The sequence below is a fragment of the Ciona robusta genome, chromosome 14, assembly GCF_009617815.1.
Source record: "Ciona robusta chromosome 14, ASM961781v2".
Classification (NCBI taxonomy): domain Eukaryota; kingdom Metazoa; phylum Chordata; class Ascidiacea; order Phlebobranchia; family Cionidae; genus Ciona; species Ciona robusta.
The window spans coordinates 1,136,409-1,156,632 of record NC_143248.1 but is presented as its reverse complement, the minus strand read 5'-3'; the positions used below and the strand labels follow the sequence as shown (position 1 = coordinate 1,156,632).

General features: G+C 35.0%; 2 protein-coding genes across 2 annotated transcripts; both read left to right on the top strand.

Annotated features, from left to right (window-relative positions):
- The first annotated feature begins 127 nt into the window (after window positions 1-127).
- Window positions 128-6,789, top strand: LOC149724753 (cytochrome P450 7A1-like). Its single transcript, XM_089892062.1, has 7 exons — window positions 128-607; window positions 1,643-1,783; window positions 2,908-3,253; window positions 3,720-4,014; window positions 4,910-5,167; window positions 5,260-5,438; window positions 5,719-6,789. Exons 1-7 carry the CDS (start codon window positions 537-539, stop codon window positions 6,109-6,111), a joined length of 1,683 nt encoding a protein of 560 aa, XP_089748188.1. The 5' UTR covers window positions 128-536; the 3' UTR covers window positions 6,112-6,789.
- Window positions 6,790-8,611: 1,822 nt separating this feature from the next.
- On the top strand, window positions 8,612-20,208 carry LOC149724752 (patched domain-containing protein 1-like). Its single transcript, XM_089892028.1, has 18 exons — window positions 8,612-8,816; window positions 9,388-9,582; window positions 10,521-10,705; window positions 11,220-11,306; window positions 11,495-11,634; window positions 12,281-12,392; window positions 12,692-12,892; window positions 13,495-13,622; window positions 13,813-13,905; window positions 14,255-14,401; window positions 14,739-14,913; window positions 15,732-15,783; window positions 16,238-16,405; window positions 16,736-16,938; window positions 17,609-17,863; window positions 18,167-18,354; window positions 18,882-19,085; window positions 19,321-20,208. The coding sequence occupies exons 1-18, from the start codon at window positions 8,733-8,735 to the stop codon at window positions 19,728-19,730; spliced, it is 3,027 nt and encodes a 1,008-aa protein (XP_089748154.1). The 5' UTR covers window positions 8,612-8,732; the 3' UTR covers window positions 19,731-20,208.
- The last annotated feature ends 16 nt before the right edge of the window (window positions 20,209-20,224 follow it).

The window sequence follows — 20,224 nt, the reverse complement described above, 5'->3', positions numbered from 1 at the left end:
ACAGTTATTTGATAAAACCGACGCCGTAACAAAGTGGGTAGTCGCCTGGCTCTTATCCCGGGTTCGAGGCTCGATGCTGCTACTATAGCGTAGCGTTAGGCGAGCCTCACGTAACCACACGTCTCTAAAAGAACGTTGTTAATTGTTAAAAACAAGTTACGGAAATGTGGTTTATTGTTTGCTAACGGTTTTCATTTATCGTACCCTACAACTCTGTTTCGAAAGAATTTTCCTGGAATTTTCTCATAATACGGTTACGTATTTCTAGCTCCGCCGACGTAAATTTCAGACCAAAATACCTCAAGTTACGTTAAAACCGACGCTGACCGCTAAATACCCTTAGGAGAAAATAACACTCGTAGAGCAGGTTGACTAGGTTAGCGAAAAAGGGACTTGCGGTTACATGCACGTTAACGGAAAGAGATATTTAAGCTTGCTTCGATGTTTTTATCAGTTTGAGTTCATTGGCATATGCGAATGCAACTTAGACTATATTTCAAACATTTGGTGCTCACAGTTTTAACTCGAGTGGGAATATGTATTGGAGTATTGGACTCGCTTTATTCAATCTCTGTCTTCTCAGCATTGTGTTTTTCCAACGTCGGAGGTAATACGCAAATACTATTTACAAATATAGCAAAGTGTTGATGGCCGCTATATAGTTAATTACATTTCAAATAGAAAATGTACTAGCCCGCGTGTTCAAGTTCCAGTCATTTATTTAAAAAAAAGTTAATAAGAATAAAAAATATTTAAATAAATTTTTGAACAAAATATTTGTTTAAGTTTTTTTTCTAGTTATTTATTTCGTTTTTATTATAACTATTGGAAAATATCTTTACGCCATCATTAATACTTTTTATCTTTTTTTCTTTAAGAGAAAAATGGGTACGGTAATCAGCAAATCATGTTTTTAACAACGCTATTATATAGTCGGGAGGATACGGTTATATAATTTCGTAAAATATTTTTGTTTTCTACCGAATGGAACGATAAAAAGGAAACACGGACTATCTTTACCGCGATTTACAATATAGTAGGGTGGGGGAAGACGGGACACCTTTAAAACATAATATCTAAATATCCTGATCGTGATTTTAACAATTAACAACGGTTTATGGGAGTCGTGAGGATACAGTTCTATAATTTTTTGAATGTTCTTTGTTTACTACCCAATGGGACGAGAAAATAGACTGAAAATGTGTCCCATCTTCCCCCACCCTACTATATATAATGTTAACATGCTTAACATGCCATGTTAGGTGAAACGCGAAATTTTGTGGTTAGATCTACTGATTAAATATAAAGTAACGTATATTAGAGTGAGAAAGATGGGACACATTTTTATTCTATTTTCTCTTTCCATTTGGTAGTAAACAAAGAACATTCAAAGAATTATAAAACTGCATTCTCGCGGCTCCCATAGACCGTTGTTAATTGTTTAAAACACGATTAGGATATTTAGACATTATGTGCTAAAGGTGTCCCAACTTTCCCCACCCCTACTATACATGAGTATTCGTAAGTGGGCACGAGGTGTGTGAAATAGAACACCCATGTTATAACGACTGTCGTTGACCCGCCACTCGAGAATAAAGCAAGTTACACATAAATAGCTTAAATAACTTGCTTATTTGAACAGGCGACGAGGTGAACCACCTTTGGTTAACCACACACTTCCATTCATTGGGGCGGCACTTGACTTTGGTAAAGATCCGTTGAATTACTTAAGGAATCTTCAGTCGAAATTTGGAGACGTTTTTACAATCAAACTTGCAGGATGGTAAGAAATGTATATGCTTGTATTTTCAGCGCATTTTTCTGCATTATGTAATAGCGTGACCGTGCTGCATGAATGCAGGCATTGTTCACCGTGAGGGATAGCGTTACAGGCAGGTGCAGGCAAATAGTAGATAAGCATTTTCTACAAAATTTTGCGTCGCAAAGAAATGAAAAAAATTCAGTCTTGCGCCGAAAATGTGTTGACGCCCCTATGTATAGCGAAGCAAATAAGGCCTGAGGTCATATTATACGGTTTACAAACGCGATAATTTTTGCAAACTCTTTATTCAAATTAATTATTTGTTCAATATTAAAAAATAATGTGAATTTAAACATAAATGTAGGAAAAAAATATTTAAAAAATATTTAAATAACGGTTATGCCAAATATATAAAAAAACACTCTTGTGTAAAAATCGGTTATTTTTGTACAAATGTACAGCTTTGGGTAATGTTTTAGGCCTGTACAAAAAATACACTTTGACCGTGTGTTTCGTAATGCATTAAAAACCGTGTATAGCCTATACCGTTCAAGACTGTTTGCTACAATTGCCGTTCATGCTTAACCAGCGGAATTAATCGCTGTCTCAATGATGTTTAAAGACGCAGCTTCCCGTAGCTTTTAAGGCCTTGAGTTACGTCTTATCATTGAATTTGTGCATCTTCTATAATTGTGGTATTAATTTTGCATTGCTTTCATTTTATATTGTAAAAAACTATGTGGTAATTTTGTAAACGTTTTTATTAGATTCTTTAAATTTATACTCATACTTACACATGGTTACTACAATTTAAAACAGTATGAATAAATGAAACCTATTTATCCTCGCGTTGTGGGTCAACGACAGCCGTTGTATAAAACAGGTGTTTCATTACACGGACTTCGTCCCCGCTCTCGAGTTACCATGAATGCAACTTTTTGGGTGATTATTTCGGGGAGTTTTCGTTTGTTTCGGAAGTTCAAACAACCTATAATGTACTGAAGGGTTGGAGCAATTGCTGTCAGAAATATGCGCGATTACCACTATTTCACAATGTATTTTTAAATACAATATTAAAAAAAAAACATTTTCAATACAATGTCTAATACAATTTTAATTCAAAAACACTTATATTTACTTCACAGGGACACACACGTGTTCATGAACCCCTTAGACGTTCGTAGCCTTGAAAGAGCTAAGTTTTTGGGCCACCAAGAAATTATTGGCGATTTCGTGACCAGAATGGTTGGGAGTCCGCACAGTATTCATAACCACGAACACCTAGCGGAAATCTTTCCAAAAAACGGGAAACCAAAAAATCCGGATCAAGTTCTATCTCCCGCTGCTGACGTGCAGAAAAAACTGACGCACTCAATTGAGAAAAATCTACGCGGATCTATGCAGCTCAATCTTCTGTGCTCGTCATGTAAACCCGTGGTGGTCAACGCTTTGCACCGAACGCTCGGACATACGATGAATCATCATAAACCGGTTAGTTAGACTTGAAGTCCGAAAAATGCGCTTGACAAATTCCTATAATCTCGAGTGTTTTGTTATATCCGTTGCCTTACCAGGCGCGTGCTAATAGTTTGGCATTGCGGCAGATAATTATGGACTTAAAAATTGTGCAACCACTAATTTAGACAAGCTATGCGATTAACCGAGATTAATTCTCCTTAAGATATATACATGGCATATCATACGCATTGTATGAAGCAATTTTGATTCATAATTTTTACCTTTAGAATTTTGCAGGTGTGGGTTGACCACTAATTGAAATAGAATGCTAACGCGACCACACCTGCTATTTTAGTTACATTTTTGCGGTTAAAGGGAATTTATATTGCGGAAATGAATCATTTTAATATCGCGTTTGAACTTTAAGTGTAAAATGTACCCTTTCCAGTACAGTTCATATAATTTATCAACCGTCAAAATAATTCTCATTTTTTAACAGATAAAACTTCACGAATTCAGCAAGAAACTGATCTTCGATATCACTTTCAATCTTCTTTTCGGATCACTCCCGGACTACGAGAGAGCATCCGAAGAAACGGAAAGAACTTACGACGTCTTCAAGACCTACTTCAAGGGATCAGCACTTCTGGTCGATCGCATACCGATTCATTTGCTTCCGGAGACCAAAAAAGCAAGAGGCATCTTCTTAAAAATGATGGAGGAATTAGATTGGTCGAAACGAGAGAATGTTTCAAAGTTAATCGATGATATTGTAAAAGTTAATCCAAAACTTGGTAAGAAAACTCGCATATATAATGTAATATAGTTGGATGGGAAGATGGGACGCCTTTAGCACATAATGTCCACATATTCTGATCGTGTTTTAAACCATTATTTAACAACGGTCTATGATCATTGTTTACTTCAAAATGGAACGAGAAAATATATTTTAAAGATGTCCCATCTCCCCCCACCCTACCATAATGTTGCCATTTGTTTTACTTTTTTTCTTAATACATTTAAGTTCCGCATAAAACATCTTAGTTAAACGTCGGTGGTCAAGTACAGTTTAAGTAAAAGCAAACATGAATATGAATAAATACCGGATGTACCAATTGGTGAAAAGCACAAATTTTTGGTATTTACCAATTATAACATGCACTGCATTCTTTATAAGTTACCGTACTGTTTTTCCAACAATTTATTTATTTTCATAAGTTTTAGGCCAAGGGTCCTGCCAGTTAATGGTTAAGATAAAACATAGTTTCAAAGGTCGCCTTTAGCGCCCGGGGGAAATACTTAAACTCTTTGCTTGGTTTTTGACACATTTCCAGCTTAGCACGCAATGCTTCACTACATTTCAAAATTCCTTTAAGTTCACCAGCAAGTCCGGTTTTACAATTCACCGTGTAAATGGTTTAGTAATGTTAGTAGCGGCCACATCCATGGTCTCTTTACTTTATGAATAAATAAATTTGGCTTGTACTTACGTGGCGGGAAAACAACAGCCGTTACAACACAGGTGTTCTGTTTCATAAACCTCGTGCCCGCTTACGAGTCACCACATATGTAACTTTATGAGTAAAAAAATTGTGTGTTTTTATTTTTTTTAATACAGGCAACTTAAACAACCCGTAACCGCTTTGCCACATGGCGAGGATGTTTAATTTTGATATATTTACAACACAGAGTTTCTGAAGCAACGGGCTCGGCACCTCATGGTCGTTTTATGGGCGGCACAGGCAAATACAACACCTGCGCTTTTTTGGACATTGTTTTATCTCATTGCGAATCCCGATGCAAAACGTGCAGTTCTTGAAGAATACGAACAACTACGTCGACAGAAAATGAAGCATTCCTCTGTTCGCTCAGAAGAAAAGGGCTGGCCAACGATGAAAGATATTCTTCAAATTGAACGGAAGGATTTAGACAAACTGGTCATACTTGGTAAATATAAAACTTCCAATTCTCGTGTCAAGTCATACATAATGGGTGTATTGCGTGCCACGGATGGTATATAAGATTTATTTCGCTTTCAGACGGATGTTTGCGTGAGACCATGCGTTTAACTGGAGCCAGTATGAGCATAAGAAAAGCCACAAGAGATGAAAGTATTAAAACCTCAGACGGTAAACAGTATTCTGTAAGAAGGGGGGACTATACGGCTTTCTTTGCCCCTGTAACACACATGGACGAGGACATATACGAAAACCCGCAGGTAAGCTTTTAACCCTTTAACTGCTACGCTCGAATAAACTTAACACGGACAAAATGCTCATAATTGTTTACGTGTTAAACTTGAATCAATATAAGGTATAATCGTGATCTTTTGGTATTCATGTTGCTGTTTTAACATATAATTGTATTTAATGCGCTCATTGATATTCTCGCGTCTGTTTTTATCAATAATGTCCAAACGCTTCAGGCCGTGTCGTGTTATCTCATACTAAGATATATGCCTTTTGATATGAACCTCATTTGACCGAACCATTTTTTAGGATTTCGTGCACGATCGTTTCCTCGTATCAGTTGACGATACGAGCTCAAGCTGCAGTTCGACCGACAGTGACGCTTCCTCGCCCTACCTCAACACTGACGGTCGCAAATTTTTCGGGCAGCTCAAACCAAGGTCACGGTTCACGAAGAACGGACAGAGGGTAGCCGTGTCAAGAGCAATTATGACATTTGGTTATGGCGTGACTCGTTGCCCAGGACGTCATATTGCATTAATTGAAATTAAACTTGCAGTACTAGCGATGTTAGGTCATTTTAACGTACAGTTTGTTGATTCTAATACAAAACCTCCTTCGTTTGATCTTACACATTTGGGATTCGGCGTGATGCCGCCCGACACTGATATTGAAGTGTTAATCGCACCAAAATGTTGTTAAAATGTCGATTTTCATAAGATATTACTGTCTTACACATAAAGCACAATCATATTATATTATTAACCTCAATTCCATTATATAGCACTGTAGGGTAAGGTGGGAAACCGCAAGCATCTGTATCCCATATTTCCTAATCGTGTTTTTAACAATTCACAACGCCATTTTAGATTCTCTTATTGGCTACTGTTTTATAATTCTATAAATATTACTTGTTTACTACTAAATGAGACGAGAAAGGAGAATGAAAACGTGTCATATTTTATTACACCCTACTACAGAATTTTGTTTTACAAATTTTAAATTTTATGTTCGTTTATTTGTTGTATTTCTATGTGTTATTTTGATCGTTAAAGTTTTATTTGTTTTACTCCACATTTTCCATCGCAAACGATCAGCATAATGTCAGTTTTGAGAAACAAAATAATGAAAGTTAAAAAACCTAAACGTATTTTGTTTTTATACCTGTCGTTATACCTTTTGCACATAACTGCCGAAAAAAGCCGAAAAGTCTGTACGCGGTTTTCGTGGTATAACGTTTGCGCAACCAAGCTTGTAACTACCGTGTTATAACACGCAAGCATCGCATATACTCAATGTGTTGTAAGTCTCGTTACTGTACATTGTGACAACACTTATCAAATGTTAGTTCGTGTATGTATTAAATGTATATGTATATACGCACATGGCCTACTAGGCCATGATACGCATTACGTTTGAAATGTGAACAAAAATCAAAAAACGGGTCTGAAAATTTTAAAATCTCATTTCTAACATTTTACTTCATTTTAAATAAAAAAACAACAAATGAATTTTGTGTTGTTTTAATCGTCACGTAATCGTCGTAGCATAATGGTAGCAGTGTATGACGCGTACCAGAGGGTAACGGCATCAGTAAATTTTCTATTCCTAACCAACATATAACACGTTCAGTTCAAAAAGATGATGTTTTAGCTTATTGTTAAAAAGCGAATAATATAATGGGCTGAGAGAGATAGGACATCTTTAGCACTTAATATCCCGAATGTGTTTCAAACAATTAAAAACGGTCTATAGGAGTCGTGAGGATAAAGTTTTTATAATTCTTTAAATGTTCTTTGTGTACTGCCAAATGAAACGAATGAAAGATGTCGCATCTGTCTTCACCTTGCTATAACTTTTATTTTATGAAAAGTTCCCGATAAGGGACTTGAACCCTTGACCGTTGAATGAAAGTCGAACAGGTTACCGGTTGAACTGATCGGACCAATTTTCACGCTATATTGCGGTTGCGTAACGCCCCCTGGCGGTCAACCAAATCTATCAAAACTTCCGCATTTGTTCTACCACGTTGGGCCAGATATGCACTGAAGACATACATTGTAGTCGCATGGCCGATTTTTTTTACTGCAACGGTTCGATTTCACGTATTTTTTCTTTGGCTTTTTTATTTATTTGAAACTTTGGTGGTTAGATCATAATTGAGCACATATAGCTTATCCAGGTTTTGTGTAATTGTAGCTTAGGGAATCCTGTTTATTTCTTATTATAATAGGTTGGGGTAGGGTGGGACATGTTTTCAATAGATTTTCCTGTCCCATTTAGTACAACAAACAAACAAAGAATATTTACAGAATTATATAGCCGTATTCTCACGAACTTAAAAGAGCGTTGTCATTTGTTAAAAACGCGATCAATATGGGATAATATACGTGCTAAAAGTATCCCATCTTTCTACGCAGTAATATATGTATTTTGGGTATTGTGTTATAAGTAGCGTGTGAAAATAGCCAGCAAAATTTATTAGGTAATAAGCGTTTAGTGCCGCAAACGTTTAATTACACAGTACAGAAATAGCGTTACAAAAAGCGCAATTGTTGCCAGCGGCAAAGTGGCGTTAGGGATTGCAGCGTTCCTTTGTTGTAGTAAGCCGACCGGAACGTTTAAATTTCCTTTACATTTTATTGAGTTGGAATTGACTTACTCAATATAGAAAGGAACAATTTTTTTAGTTAGCGTTTCAGTGAGATTTTAATTTAGGCATGTTCATTGTAGGCCTACCACTTTGGACTACAGACTAATTATATTTCGTAAGTTATTAACGTAGGCGCCATATGTCAGTTGTTTGTACCGCATGCGACTTAGTTGTATTTAGTTTCCTTCATCCCTAAATAAATAGAGTAAGAAATGAGCGATCGATTGACAGTAAATCAGATTTCGTTGCACCGTTCCTCTTACACACATTGGCGTAAACCAAATTCAATGTTTTGTCTCGACAGTTTGTTCCGCTTATAAGTTGCCTTGATGTTCGAGCCTTTTTCTCACCGTAATCTAAAATTGGTCTCGTTCACCCTTGAGACCTTACTCGCAGTCAAACGCGTGCTCTTAGTGTTCTGTTGCTAACAGTTTATTGGTTAAATGTCGAGTACTGGTGGTCTCTATTCAATGCTTAATGCATGAATGGATGCAACAAGTTTCGGATAAATAGAAAGCAGTTTCAGCCAGTTACAAAAACGACAATATATTTGTATGTTGTGCCCTATTTTCAGGTTATAGCAATGTACTTTGTAATACTAAATTTTAACTCCTTAATTCTCATTCGGTTTACTCCAAAGTGTTGATGCTCTACTCTAATTAAATCGCAAATGGATGAAGAAAACAACGAACGAACTTGGAAAAGTTCAATTCACCTTGAAAAAATACAAAGTACTTGCGCAGAACAATTTAAGGTAATTTAACAATAATAGAAACTTAAATTTGTCTCTTTGATTACAGTAGCGAAGATTTAGAAATATTTTAAACGAAAAGACAAGATAGGGTCAAAACAACAGTTGTTAAAACATAAAACAATATAAAAGTGTGGTGTAAGATGGATATCGTTAGCACATAATATTCAAAATTTCCTAATCATGTGTTTACCAATTACCAACGCTGTTTTAGAGTCGTGAGGAAACGGTTATACAATTCCCTAATTATTCTTGTTTACAATACTAAATGAGGCGGTAAAAGAGAATGAAAACATAAACTGCATTACCCTAAAGTACTATAACAGTACTACATATTGTATAGTAGGGTGGGGGAAGATGGGACATCTTTTAAATCTATTCCCTCCCCCCATTTGGTAATAAACAAAGAACTTTCAAAAATTATAAAATTGTCTCCTTATGACTCCCATGGACCGTTGTTATTTGGTAAAAAACAAAATAAGGATATTTGGATATTATGTGCTAATGGTGCCCCGTCTACCCCCGCCCTACTATATAAGGTGTATAATTTCGATTAACGTTCTATATGTTCCAGGTGTTCTCAGAAGCATGCGCAAAATCGTTAATGAACCACAGCTTTCTTTCCATTGCTCTGCCATGCATAATTAGCATTGCGTTTGGACTTGTGCACGTAACATCACAACCTAATGATACCAAAGACGTAATTAACGTCAAACGAATGTTTTTACCACACGATGATGAATATGATTCGATCCAAGGCTTTGAAACGGTAAGTTTGAATGTATGCAACTTGTTTATCCTCGCGTGGCCGGAAAACCACAGTCGTTTTAACACGGATGTACCGTTTCACAGATGCACATTGTCCCATTTTTACGAGTTCCCACATAATACGTAACTTTGTGGGTGGTTAGTTTTATATACGATTATGTTAACTCCTAAGTTACGCATTTCGTTTGCTGTATAAACCAGCATACTGCTGGCTATAGGCTTGTAATAGTCCACATCTATATTAAGTAAGACGGTGTAAGATAGGCCATATTTTATTGTCCCGTTTGGTAGAACACTTACATATTTATATATTCGTATTCTATATACGCCTCTAATGTGCTCTGTTAATTTTTCAAACAGGATTTTAAAACATATGCGTTATATATATAGTAGGGTGGGGGAAGATAGAACATCATTAGCACATAATATCCAAATATCCTGATCGTTTTTGACTGATCTTTGTTTCCTACTAAATGAGACGAGGAAATATAATAAATAGGTGTCCCATCTTCCCCCACTCTTTTATATTGTGTGCTAACGGTATGTCCCATCTTCCCCCACTCTGCTATATTGTGTGCTAACGGTATCCACCTTACCCTACAGCACTAGATCGTTAGTAATTACCTGCACAAAAAAATATTCCCCGTTATCTGATGGAAGAACTTTATAGTAAATCCTATTGATTTTTAAGATATTAAATTTTAAAATGTTGAATATAAAGTGTAAGTAAGATGGATACCGTTAGCATATTTTATCACATAGTATTCCCTGTGTTTTAACAGCTAACAACTAGCTTTTTTTAGTGGTGCGAATATGGGTAAATAATTTGACAAATGGTTTACTATTAAATGATACGATAAAGGAGAATGAAAACGCTACTATCTTTCCCTGAAATAAAACATAAACCATCTTATCTCAATCTTTTATTTGTCTTTCAAGAAATGGTTCGGGGACACTTGGAACGCATTGGGTTCAAGCAAACACGCTGGCCACCTAATTCTTGAATCAAAAAACAAAGGAGATATTTTGAGTCGAGAATCGGTTGATGACGTCATCAAGCTTCATAATTACGTCATGACGTTTACCGCGCTGGATCCAAAAGATAATTCAACAACGTCATACCGGTTAGTTTTTTTTTGTTTGCTATTCGTTTATATATAGTAGGGTGGGGGAAAACGGTACACCTTTAGCTCATAATACCGAAATATCTCGATCGTGTTTTAAACAATTAATAATAGTCTATGTGAGACGCGAGGATGCAGTTTTATATTTTTTTAATGTTCTATGTTTACTAATAAATGGGACGAGAAAATAGAGTTAAAAGGTGTCCCATGTTACCCCACCCTACTATAAGTTGTAAATAAAGTTATATTTCTTTCATTGTAGAATAATTAAAAACCCCAAAACACTATTCACAAGTTACACACATGTAGTAACTCGTGAGCGGGCACGAGGTGTTTGAAACAGAACATCAGTGTTGTAACGACCACCATTACCCCACCACGCAAGGATAAATAAGTTAACATTCTTTCATTAATGCACTCGTAAATACTTTTCGCTTATCAAAAAAATATTTTTTATTTTGACTTTAATGTGGCATATAATATAAATAGTCATTTATTTTTATTTAAAACGCAGATCGGTTTGTATTAAAGACGACAAGCGACGTTTCGGAAACGAAACTTCTTGCCAGATTGATCCGCTGTTAAAAATTATGCTGCAGTGGTAAGTTAGCGCGGGTTTGAGGTGTTATATACTCGATAATTGTTTCCTTACAAATAATAAACAATCGAAGTTTCCGGAACGAAATCGAGCCAAATGAAATTATTGAAAATCAATTCACTTTTTATCATTTATAAAGCTGCGATTTCGAATATGTCAATTCGACCAGAGACTCATAAATTATTTACCAGGCACACCGACAACAGCCCTTTAGTTTTCCGCGTAAGAACCGATGAAAAGACTGGCGTTTCGTCGCCACTTTGGACATATCCAAAAGGGCGTTCGATCAAGCCAGGGGATCAGGAAACAAATAACGCTTCAAAGAGGGAAGGTAACGCAACTATAAGCAACAATAGGAAGTATTCCTTAAGCCATACGGGCCTATATAGGGCCAAGTACAAAATTGATCTTAAAATAAACTTTTCTATTTACTTCGCTCAAATGCTATTTTGTAGTTTTTGAAAACATTTGTTTTGACACGAAAGCAGGACTCTGCGCGAACGCATATTTTTGAAAGTGCATTCTGCACTAAATATTTCGAAACTAACAAACTACATAAGTTTATGCCAACTTTTAAAGCAAATTTTATGGGATTATTAAAAGGGAATTTCCCAACACCGTTTTCGTACTAATTAAGTTTTAGGAAACCGCATCCTGTTTACCCAAAGTTAGCTAGCGCAATGTGGCAAGGGTGCTACTAAATCCATACCCCAAAACAAACAAGAGACTGAAAATAAGTAAACGCAGCGACAATCTGCAACCATTAAGACAATATCTATTTGATCTAAAAAAAAATCTGACTTGAAAAAAATAATTTTAACAAAAGATTAAAATTGATGAATATTATTTTATTTGAATTCATATTTTTTAACAGCTTATCTGGTATGAAAAACGTAGCCTAGCCTATTTTGAACGTTTCGTCTAAAAAAATTTACATTATGCCTGGTAGCAGCAGTAACAAAACACATGTTTTTCAGTTTTTCTTTCTCGAAATATTGGTTTGTTGGACAAAGACTCCTCTTCAGCACGAACGTTACATCTCAGTTATTTGCTGAAGGAACCACAGACCCAGAATGATGCAAAACACATGTAACATATCATGTATTAGTGTAGTAGGTACTGTGGGGGAAGACGGGACACCTTTTGCACATGATACTCTAATATCCGGATCGTGTTTTGCACAATTAACAATGGCCTATGGAAGTTTTGAGGATACGGATTTATAATTCTTTGAATGTCCTTTGTTTACTACCAAATGGGACGAAAATAAATGATAAGGCGTCCCATCTTTCCCCACCCAACTATAAGTATAGTATATATACTTACTATATACCTTTACATATAAGTATCCACAAAGATATCCCGTTATTTCTGATGTTTTTATCTAGTTCTCAGTGGCTTGGTCTCTTCTTCAAAGAGATGGAAAAATACGTCAGTGATCACTTCACTGTTCTTGTTGAGACATCGGAAAGCATAAACAATAACTGGGTTGACTTGGTTCAACTAAAAGCCCCACATGTGGTTTATTTCTGTGTCATCAATTTCTTTCTCGTCTCCATTTATTCCGCCACCTTGGGGGATTTTATCTGGTAAGGTTCTGTTACCCAATCTTTTTATATTTTTTCATATTAAAAAAATTAGAAATGACCAAAAGTTTACCTTAAAGTTACATATGAGATAACTCGTAAGTGGACACGAGGTGTGTGCAACAGAACACTTGTGTTATAGAGACTGTCGTTGCCATGCCACGCGAGGATAAATATGGTATATAATTTTATATACATTAAATAAATTATGTAAAAAATAAAAAAATTATATTTTAACAATCACATTAAATTTATTTTAACAATCACATTAACACAGAATTACCAGAACTGTGTCCTGGAAACTTAATTAGTTCAAGTTTAATGCCTGGGTATATATACTTGTACTTCAGATGCTTTGGTCTTGGCGGTCTACCACCGAATGAAATTGCCTATAATTAATATATATATATATATATATATATATATAATATACTTTCTTCAATTTTAAACCCTAAATTTTAAGTTACATCAAAAGATTTAAAAAAAAGATATTGCTAAACATTTGTTTCCATTTTAGTCCAATAATAATACTTTTTATTATAATATTATTCTTAGTATTCATTACTGTGTGTGTGTATGTATATTTACGTGTTTTAACTTTTCAGTGGTGCTTACTTAGGGATCTGCAGTGTATGCTCTCTCTTTATGACAATCGTGTGCACAGTTTCCATTCATAACTTAATATACGGGAACCCATACTTCAATTTTGTGCAATGCGTGCTCCTAATTGCAGGTGACAAATTTGTAAATCAATAAAACGCAAGCCGTCAATAAAATTTGCACCCCATGAATTTAAAAAATATTTTCTGCCAATTGCTAGAATATTAATTGATAAATTGATTTTTTTTTCTCTAGTTTCGCCTGTGTTTTAATTAATCTTTTCTGCTAATCTATGGACTGCTAATTAAGTTGTTTTTTTCTAGTTTCACATGCATTATTCCATGCTCGATTTGTAAAATACTTTATCGAATCCTTGAGAAAGTTGAACACTCAACAAGAATGTGATGAAATAACAGGTATGTATGTGTTGTAAACACTTCTTTTTGGGTAAAGAATTTTCTGCCGGTAGACTATTTTGACTGAACAATGTATTTCTTAACAACTGTTGCTTACTGGCCATCCGAGGATAAAGGAAGTTACATTTATTGTAGCAATAGCAGAATAAAAACAGTGGTTTACATTTGTGAAACCCATATATTGTAAAACTTTTCAATAAACCACTGGCATTAGCATAAAGTGTATGAAATATGGCACCCGTTTTATAATCATTATGAATTACCATCACTCTGTTACATAAAAAAAAATAATTTAAAAAATAATCAAAATAGATTGTTCAATATACTAGCACTATTTGTTTTATTACAGAAAGGAAAATTTTCACTGACGTTTACCATCTAACTTTAAGCTGGAATGTTGTTTTTCTGGTGGTGTTTCTTGTTTCATTCAGTGCATCCTGCATACCCCCTGATGTATTATCATCTATACACCATATGTCTGTAACATTATGCATAGGTATTCTTGAAATTAGTTGTTTTACTATTGTTGGGTAGTGTAACGGAACTTATTTATTCTGGCATGGTGGAAAACGACAGTCCTTATAACATGAGTGTTCTGTTTCATAGACCTCGTGCCCGCTTACGAGTTACCATGTATGCTTATTTATATACTTATTTATCCTCGCATGGGGAAAAACGACAGTCGGTATAACACCGGTGTTTCTTAAACCTTATGCCAGATTTCAAGTTAACCCCTGCATGTAACTTTGTTAGTATTTTTTAAATACACTTCAACCCAGTGGTGAACATCCATATTAAATTCTAAAAAAAATAGTTTCTGATTTTTCTCTCAGGTTTCGTGATTAGTTTTTCATACCACGCAACTTTCTTTCCAACTTGTGCTCGAGTTTATCAAACTATGATACGAGAAGGAGTTGATTCGATCCGTGCACGTAGAATATCGAACTTGAAATATGGGATGATGGAATTTCCAAGCGATGCTTCTTCTCACGGGCATCAATCTATCAGGTGGTGTTTTGTTTAAATTACTATTTCAATCAAGATGGTTCAACAGGGATGGTATTCCCGGCTACCGACTAAAGTTAGTCGGTTGTGGTTACTATTGGTTACCACATTTTTTTAGTCGGCCGACTAAGTTTCTGTGCGTTACTTGTTATAGAAGTTAGACGGTCGACGTTTAGGCGGCGACTGGTTTAGTTGATCCGTGAGAGTGCTACCCCAGATTGGATTTATTTTTTATTTTTTTTAAATCAAGAAAGTTTGAACTTTTAATTTGGAATGTTTGAGATGGAAATAGTATCCTATATATATATATGTTCTGCCTACTTGTTTCAATCACCATTTCCAATTAAGTTGCGCACCAGTAACTTATAAGTGTCCCTATAATATACAGTAGGGTGGGGGTTGATGGGATACTTTTTCATTCTATTTTCTCGTCCCATTTGGTACTAAACACAGAACTTTCAAAGAATTATAAAACCGTATCCTTACAACTCCAATAGATCGTTGTTAGTTATTTAAAACACGATCAGGATATTTGGATGTTATGTGCTAAAGGTGTCCCATCTCCCCCCACCTACTATATGTAAACCCAACATATTTGGTGTGAAAAAATGTTTACAGTCGAAACGATGGTTGTAACGCTATGTAATCAGATGATACCGGGTTCAAAGCTGAATGTTGCTACCAATATGGGCATAAATGTTGCTCCAACCCAATGGTCACTAAATAAAATATTTGATTTAGGTTTAGGATTACGGTTACAGTATTTTTTACCACAATGTAGAACTTACTATGTACAAACATGACCTTAAACTTTATTGCAGAAGACATCATGGCAGGCCAAAAATAACAAGAGAGCGAACTTCAAAAACCAAAGTAACTGCTTTTTGTTTAATACTAACTTCAGCGTGTGTGTTGCATGACAAATGTAACAACAAAAACTTTTATCAAAACAAAATTCAAATATGTATTCCATAAGTTTACAAAACGGAAGTTACTTTTCTACTTACGTATTTTATTGGAGATTTCTTACCCTATGTTGAAAATCAAAGTACAGCAGTTATATTATTCGACTGGTGCAGGGTTCGGCGGTTTAAACCAAAACCGGGTTCAATGCTCAATACTGCTATCATTTTCGACATTTGTGTATTTTTTGCTGTGATAAAAAAATCACTTACAAAGTTACTTACTCAGTAACTTATAAGCGGGAACGATGTGGGTGAAATAGCTTAACAAAACATCTGCGTTATAACGACTGTCGCTGTCCCGCCCACGCAGATAAGCAAGTTGCATTAATTTATTTCCATTGATTGAATGGTGTTGTTTTCAGAAATGTAAAAAAATGTTCAGATCGTGGTTGGAGTCTTATTTTAATGGAGTTGTATCGACGTACATGCGACCATTGACCGTTTTATTTTATCTCACTTATCTATCTTTCTGTTATGTTGGTTGCATTCACTTTTCAGAAGGCATGTCTCCATTTAAACTTCTGCCTATGGTAAGTACAGGGTGTCCAAAATTCATTGTTCGCCTACGTATTTAAGTGGTAACACATAGCGGTCACAAAGTGTATGAAATGGTACACCTGTGTTATAACCAAAAAAAATTACAATAATCTTATAATAAATAGTAAAAAGACTTTTTAAAAAAATAAACTCATAAACTTTGCAATAAAGAAAATTTGCAACAAAAATACTTTACATTAAAAAATAGTTTACCTTGAAAAAACCTAAACTTTATAAAAAAAGTTAAAAAAGAAAAAAAAGAAAAGATTATAAACTTTACTATAAAAACAACTTTACATTGAAATTTTTTTTACAATAAATAGAAGAGCATTGATTTGAAATGTTTGCAAAAAGTTGATGAAGATTTTGAACCTTTTACTCCTCGCTTTGTGGTGATGGGGAGGGTGCATGGTGATCCCTGGGACGAGGATGTGAGTGATCATCTCCATCAGATCCACAACCAGATAGTTGAAACTGATGTCATTGATGAAGCTAGCTCTGATAATTGGTTTCTGGATTTATTAAGGTGACGTATGTAAAGAAAATATAACATACGTGGTTATTCGTAAGCGGCACAAAGTGTATGAAACAGTTTAACAGAACACCTGTGTTATAACGATTGTCTACTAGAAATTAAACTAGATTTTTTAGGGTTGTGTATTTTAATGGGAAAGGCACCTATTTATCCTTACATGGCGGGGCAACTTTCATGCACTTCAGGTTTATGTATAAAACAGAACATCCAGGTTATAACCCCTGTCATACGAGGATAAATAAGTTACATACGTGGTAACTTGTAAGCTGACACAGGTTGTATGAAACAAAATCCCATGTTATAACGACTATTGTTACCTCCCATGCAAGGTTAACAAGTTACAATCATTCAGCTATTAATGTTGTACTTTCAATTGGTTTATTGTCTCTCATGTAGCAGGGTAATGTCAGTCGTTGTAACACGGGTGTTCTGTTTCATACACCTTATGCCCGGTTACCACATATGTAACTATGTGGTTGATTCTTTTTTATGTATTGCTGACAATTTGGACAACCCATAAGTGACCAATGGGTTAAAAAAATTGCCGTTAAGTGTCTTGCCTATGTATGTAAAGAACAGTTTTACTTATTATGTGTGAATGTTGCTGAATATCTGTATTTTTTATTTTCTTTAATTGTTTGAAAATTATCTATTTTTTTAGTTTTTCTGAGAAGATAAAAGAAGAAGAAAATCAAGCTTATGGTTCGCATCAAAGTCGAATGAGAGGACCCGAGTTATTTATTGACCCATCAAGTTATGCTGTACCAGGACTTAATGAGCCAGAGGTTCCAATTATTATTGACGACTGGACATCTCTATGGGCAAATTACACAATGAGTGAACGATACAGGGAAAGACTTGGCGTGGATATCTTATTTTCGAGAAACAATTCCATGAAAAAGAGTTTTATTTTTAGGTGAGAAATTTTGCAGCTTTTTGTATAGAATTTGTTCAGAATGTAACTTGCTTTATCCTCATGGGGCCAGAAAACGACAATCAAATCACGAATGTTCTGTTTTTTACGAAAAGTTCTCTCACAAAATTATATTTGCAGTGACTTAAGAAACGTGTCCAAAAAACATTACTGTTATTACTTTTAAATGTTTCCCACCACGTGAAAATAAATAAGTAACGTTTATTCAATCATATGAACAAAATTAAACAAAAAAACATTCAGATTTACTGAAAAATATTAAAATTGTAATGTTTTTATTTCTAGGTGGATTTACCAAACACGAAATTTAAAATTTCACGAAACAAAAAAGGAATTTATAGAAAACTTAAAAAATATCAAAGTAAATTTGGATAAATTTTCTCAGATTTATTTTTATGCTCCTGAATTTCGCTGGTCAAGCAATTTAACTAACTTTACCAAACCAACAGAATCTGTGTTTGCTCTTGTTTTGGGTAAGTAGTATTTCATTATTAACTTTACTATATCTGTTAAAATTGCCTGCACACAGGAATGTACATGAATGAATGAATGTAACTTACTTTATCCTCGCGTGGCCGGAAAACGACACTCGTTATAACACGGGTGTGCACCTCGCGCCAGCTTACGAGTTACCAAGTATATGTTACTTTGTGGGTGATTATTTTTTTGGATTTTTTTTTTCATTTTTATGTATGACTGATAATTTGGACAACCCATTAGTGACCACTGGGTTGGAGCAATTGCCGTTAAGTGTCTTGCTCATGGACACATACGCCCACAATGGTAGCAGCGACGAGCCTTGAACCCATTACCTCTGGGTTAGAGGCAGGTGCGCTAACCACTACGCCACGGCGCCGGACATGAATGAATGAATGTAACTTTGTGGGTGAAAGTTTTTTTGGAGTATTATTTTTGTATGGCTTATAATTTGGACAACCCATTAGTGACCACTGGTTTGAAGCAATTGCCGTTAAATACAATTTAATTTTTTTTTCCACAGTTGCAATTTGTATCTGCATGGTTCTGCTGAAGATGTACGTCTCTATAATATGGCTTATTTTCACAAGTTTATCAATTTGCTTTGGATTGTGTGGTCTCCTTAGTTTCTACAGCATTGAACTCGACTCTTTTATATTTCCATGTATTTTGTTCGTTCTGCCTTTCTCATCAGTACTAACTTTCAGTCTTTTTAAAACTTTTGCAGGTCAGCAAATTTTTATTAATTCCCTAATTTTTTTTAGAAATATTGAAATAAAATTAAAGTTTTATAAACCTTATAAACTTATTTAATTTTTGTGCTTCCACCAGGCATAATGTAAAAAGGATTTTTTTGGCAAACGTTGGAAATTTAAAAATCCATTTATATATATACCATAAAAATTAACTTATTTTGATTTATTCAAAAAATAATTTAGTTTCTTCTGAAATCTCTCTCACAGAAGGAAAAGATGTCGGCCGTTCAAAATGCGCACGAATCAATTTAAAAGAAGCTTCATCTCATGGTGTCTTCTGTCTGGCCACGTTACTTGTTTACTCCATTATCCTAGCATTTGATCCTTCATATTCGTTTCACAATCCGCTCTTCGCTCTTCTACTTCTCATCCTGATATCCTCCCTCCATTTTTTCTTTTTCATCCCAGTTCTTCTCACCATCTTCCCTCCTTCGAAGAAGATTTCCAACACTCTTTCTCAAAAGAGCAAAAATGCAAAAACTGGAAAATCTAAAAGAGAAGCATTTCAGCAGCGCCCTCATCTCCACGCCAGAAGATTCTTTTACGATTCGCAACGAGCTGCGAGCTTTAGATCAGAGGAGGAAGACGGAAGAATCGAACACATCACTTGCCTTTGAGGCTTACATAGTTATGAAGATACGGTTATTGATGACATTTTTATTGTTAAACAAGTTTAGTTATTTGAATAATTGAATGTAACTTGTTTATTCTGGCCAGAAAACGAAGTGTTAACCGTAGTCTAATGGGTTCAAACAATTTAATTTAAAAAAAAAACATTTTTTATAATACAATTTTTATATTTTACTAGTGTTTTAAATGAATTTTAAAATTCTAAAAGTGTAAATAAGTTTTCTGCTTTTTGATATATTATAACGGCAAAAGCAAAGTAGTTTTATCTTAAAATAAATTCCTAAATCCCAATTCAGCAGTTTTGGCAATTGATTCAGTAACATCATCATTTATTTAACCTGATGAAGACGAGAAGTCAAAAGAAAACAGCATGAAAAAGTGTCCCATCTTCCCCACCATACTATGTGACTGTCCGCAACAGTGTTTGCCTGTAAATAAGCTTTGAATAAATAACAATAGAATTTAGTTGTGCGGTTCCCAG

Coding starts and splice junctions, on each gene's coding strand:
- LOC149724753 (XM_089892062.1), top strand. CDS start 537: ATGTATTGGAGTATTGGACTCGCTTTATTCAATCTCTGTCTTCTCAGC. Junction 1,784..2,907: donor ACAATCAAACTTGCAGGATG/GTAAGAAATGTA, acceptor TTTACTTCACAG/GGACACACACGTGTTCATGA. Junction 3,254..3,719: donor CGATGAATCATCATAAACCG/GTTAGTTAGACT, acceptor ATTTTTTAACAG/ATAAAACTTCACGAATTCAG.
- LOC149724752 (XM_089892028.1), top strand. CDS start 8,733: ATGGATGAAGAAAACAACGAACGAACTTGGAAAAGTTCAATTCACCTT. Junction 9,583..10,520: donor CGATCCAAGGCTTTGAAACG/GTAAGTTTGAAT, acceptor TTGTCTTTCAAG/AAATGGTTCGGGGACACTTG. Junction 11,307..11,494: donor TTAAAAATTATGCTGCAGTG/GTAAGTTAGCGC, acceptor ATTATTTACCAG/GCACACCGACAACAGCCCTT.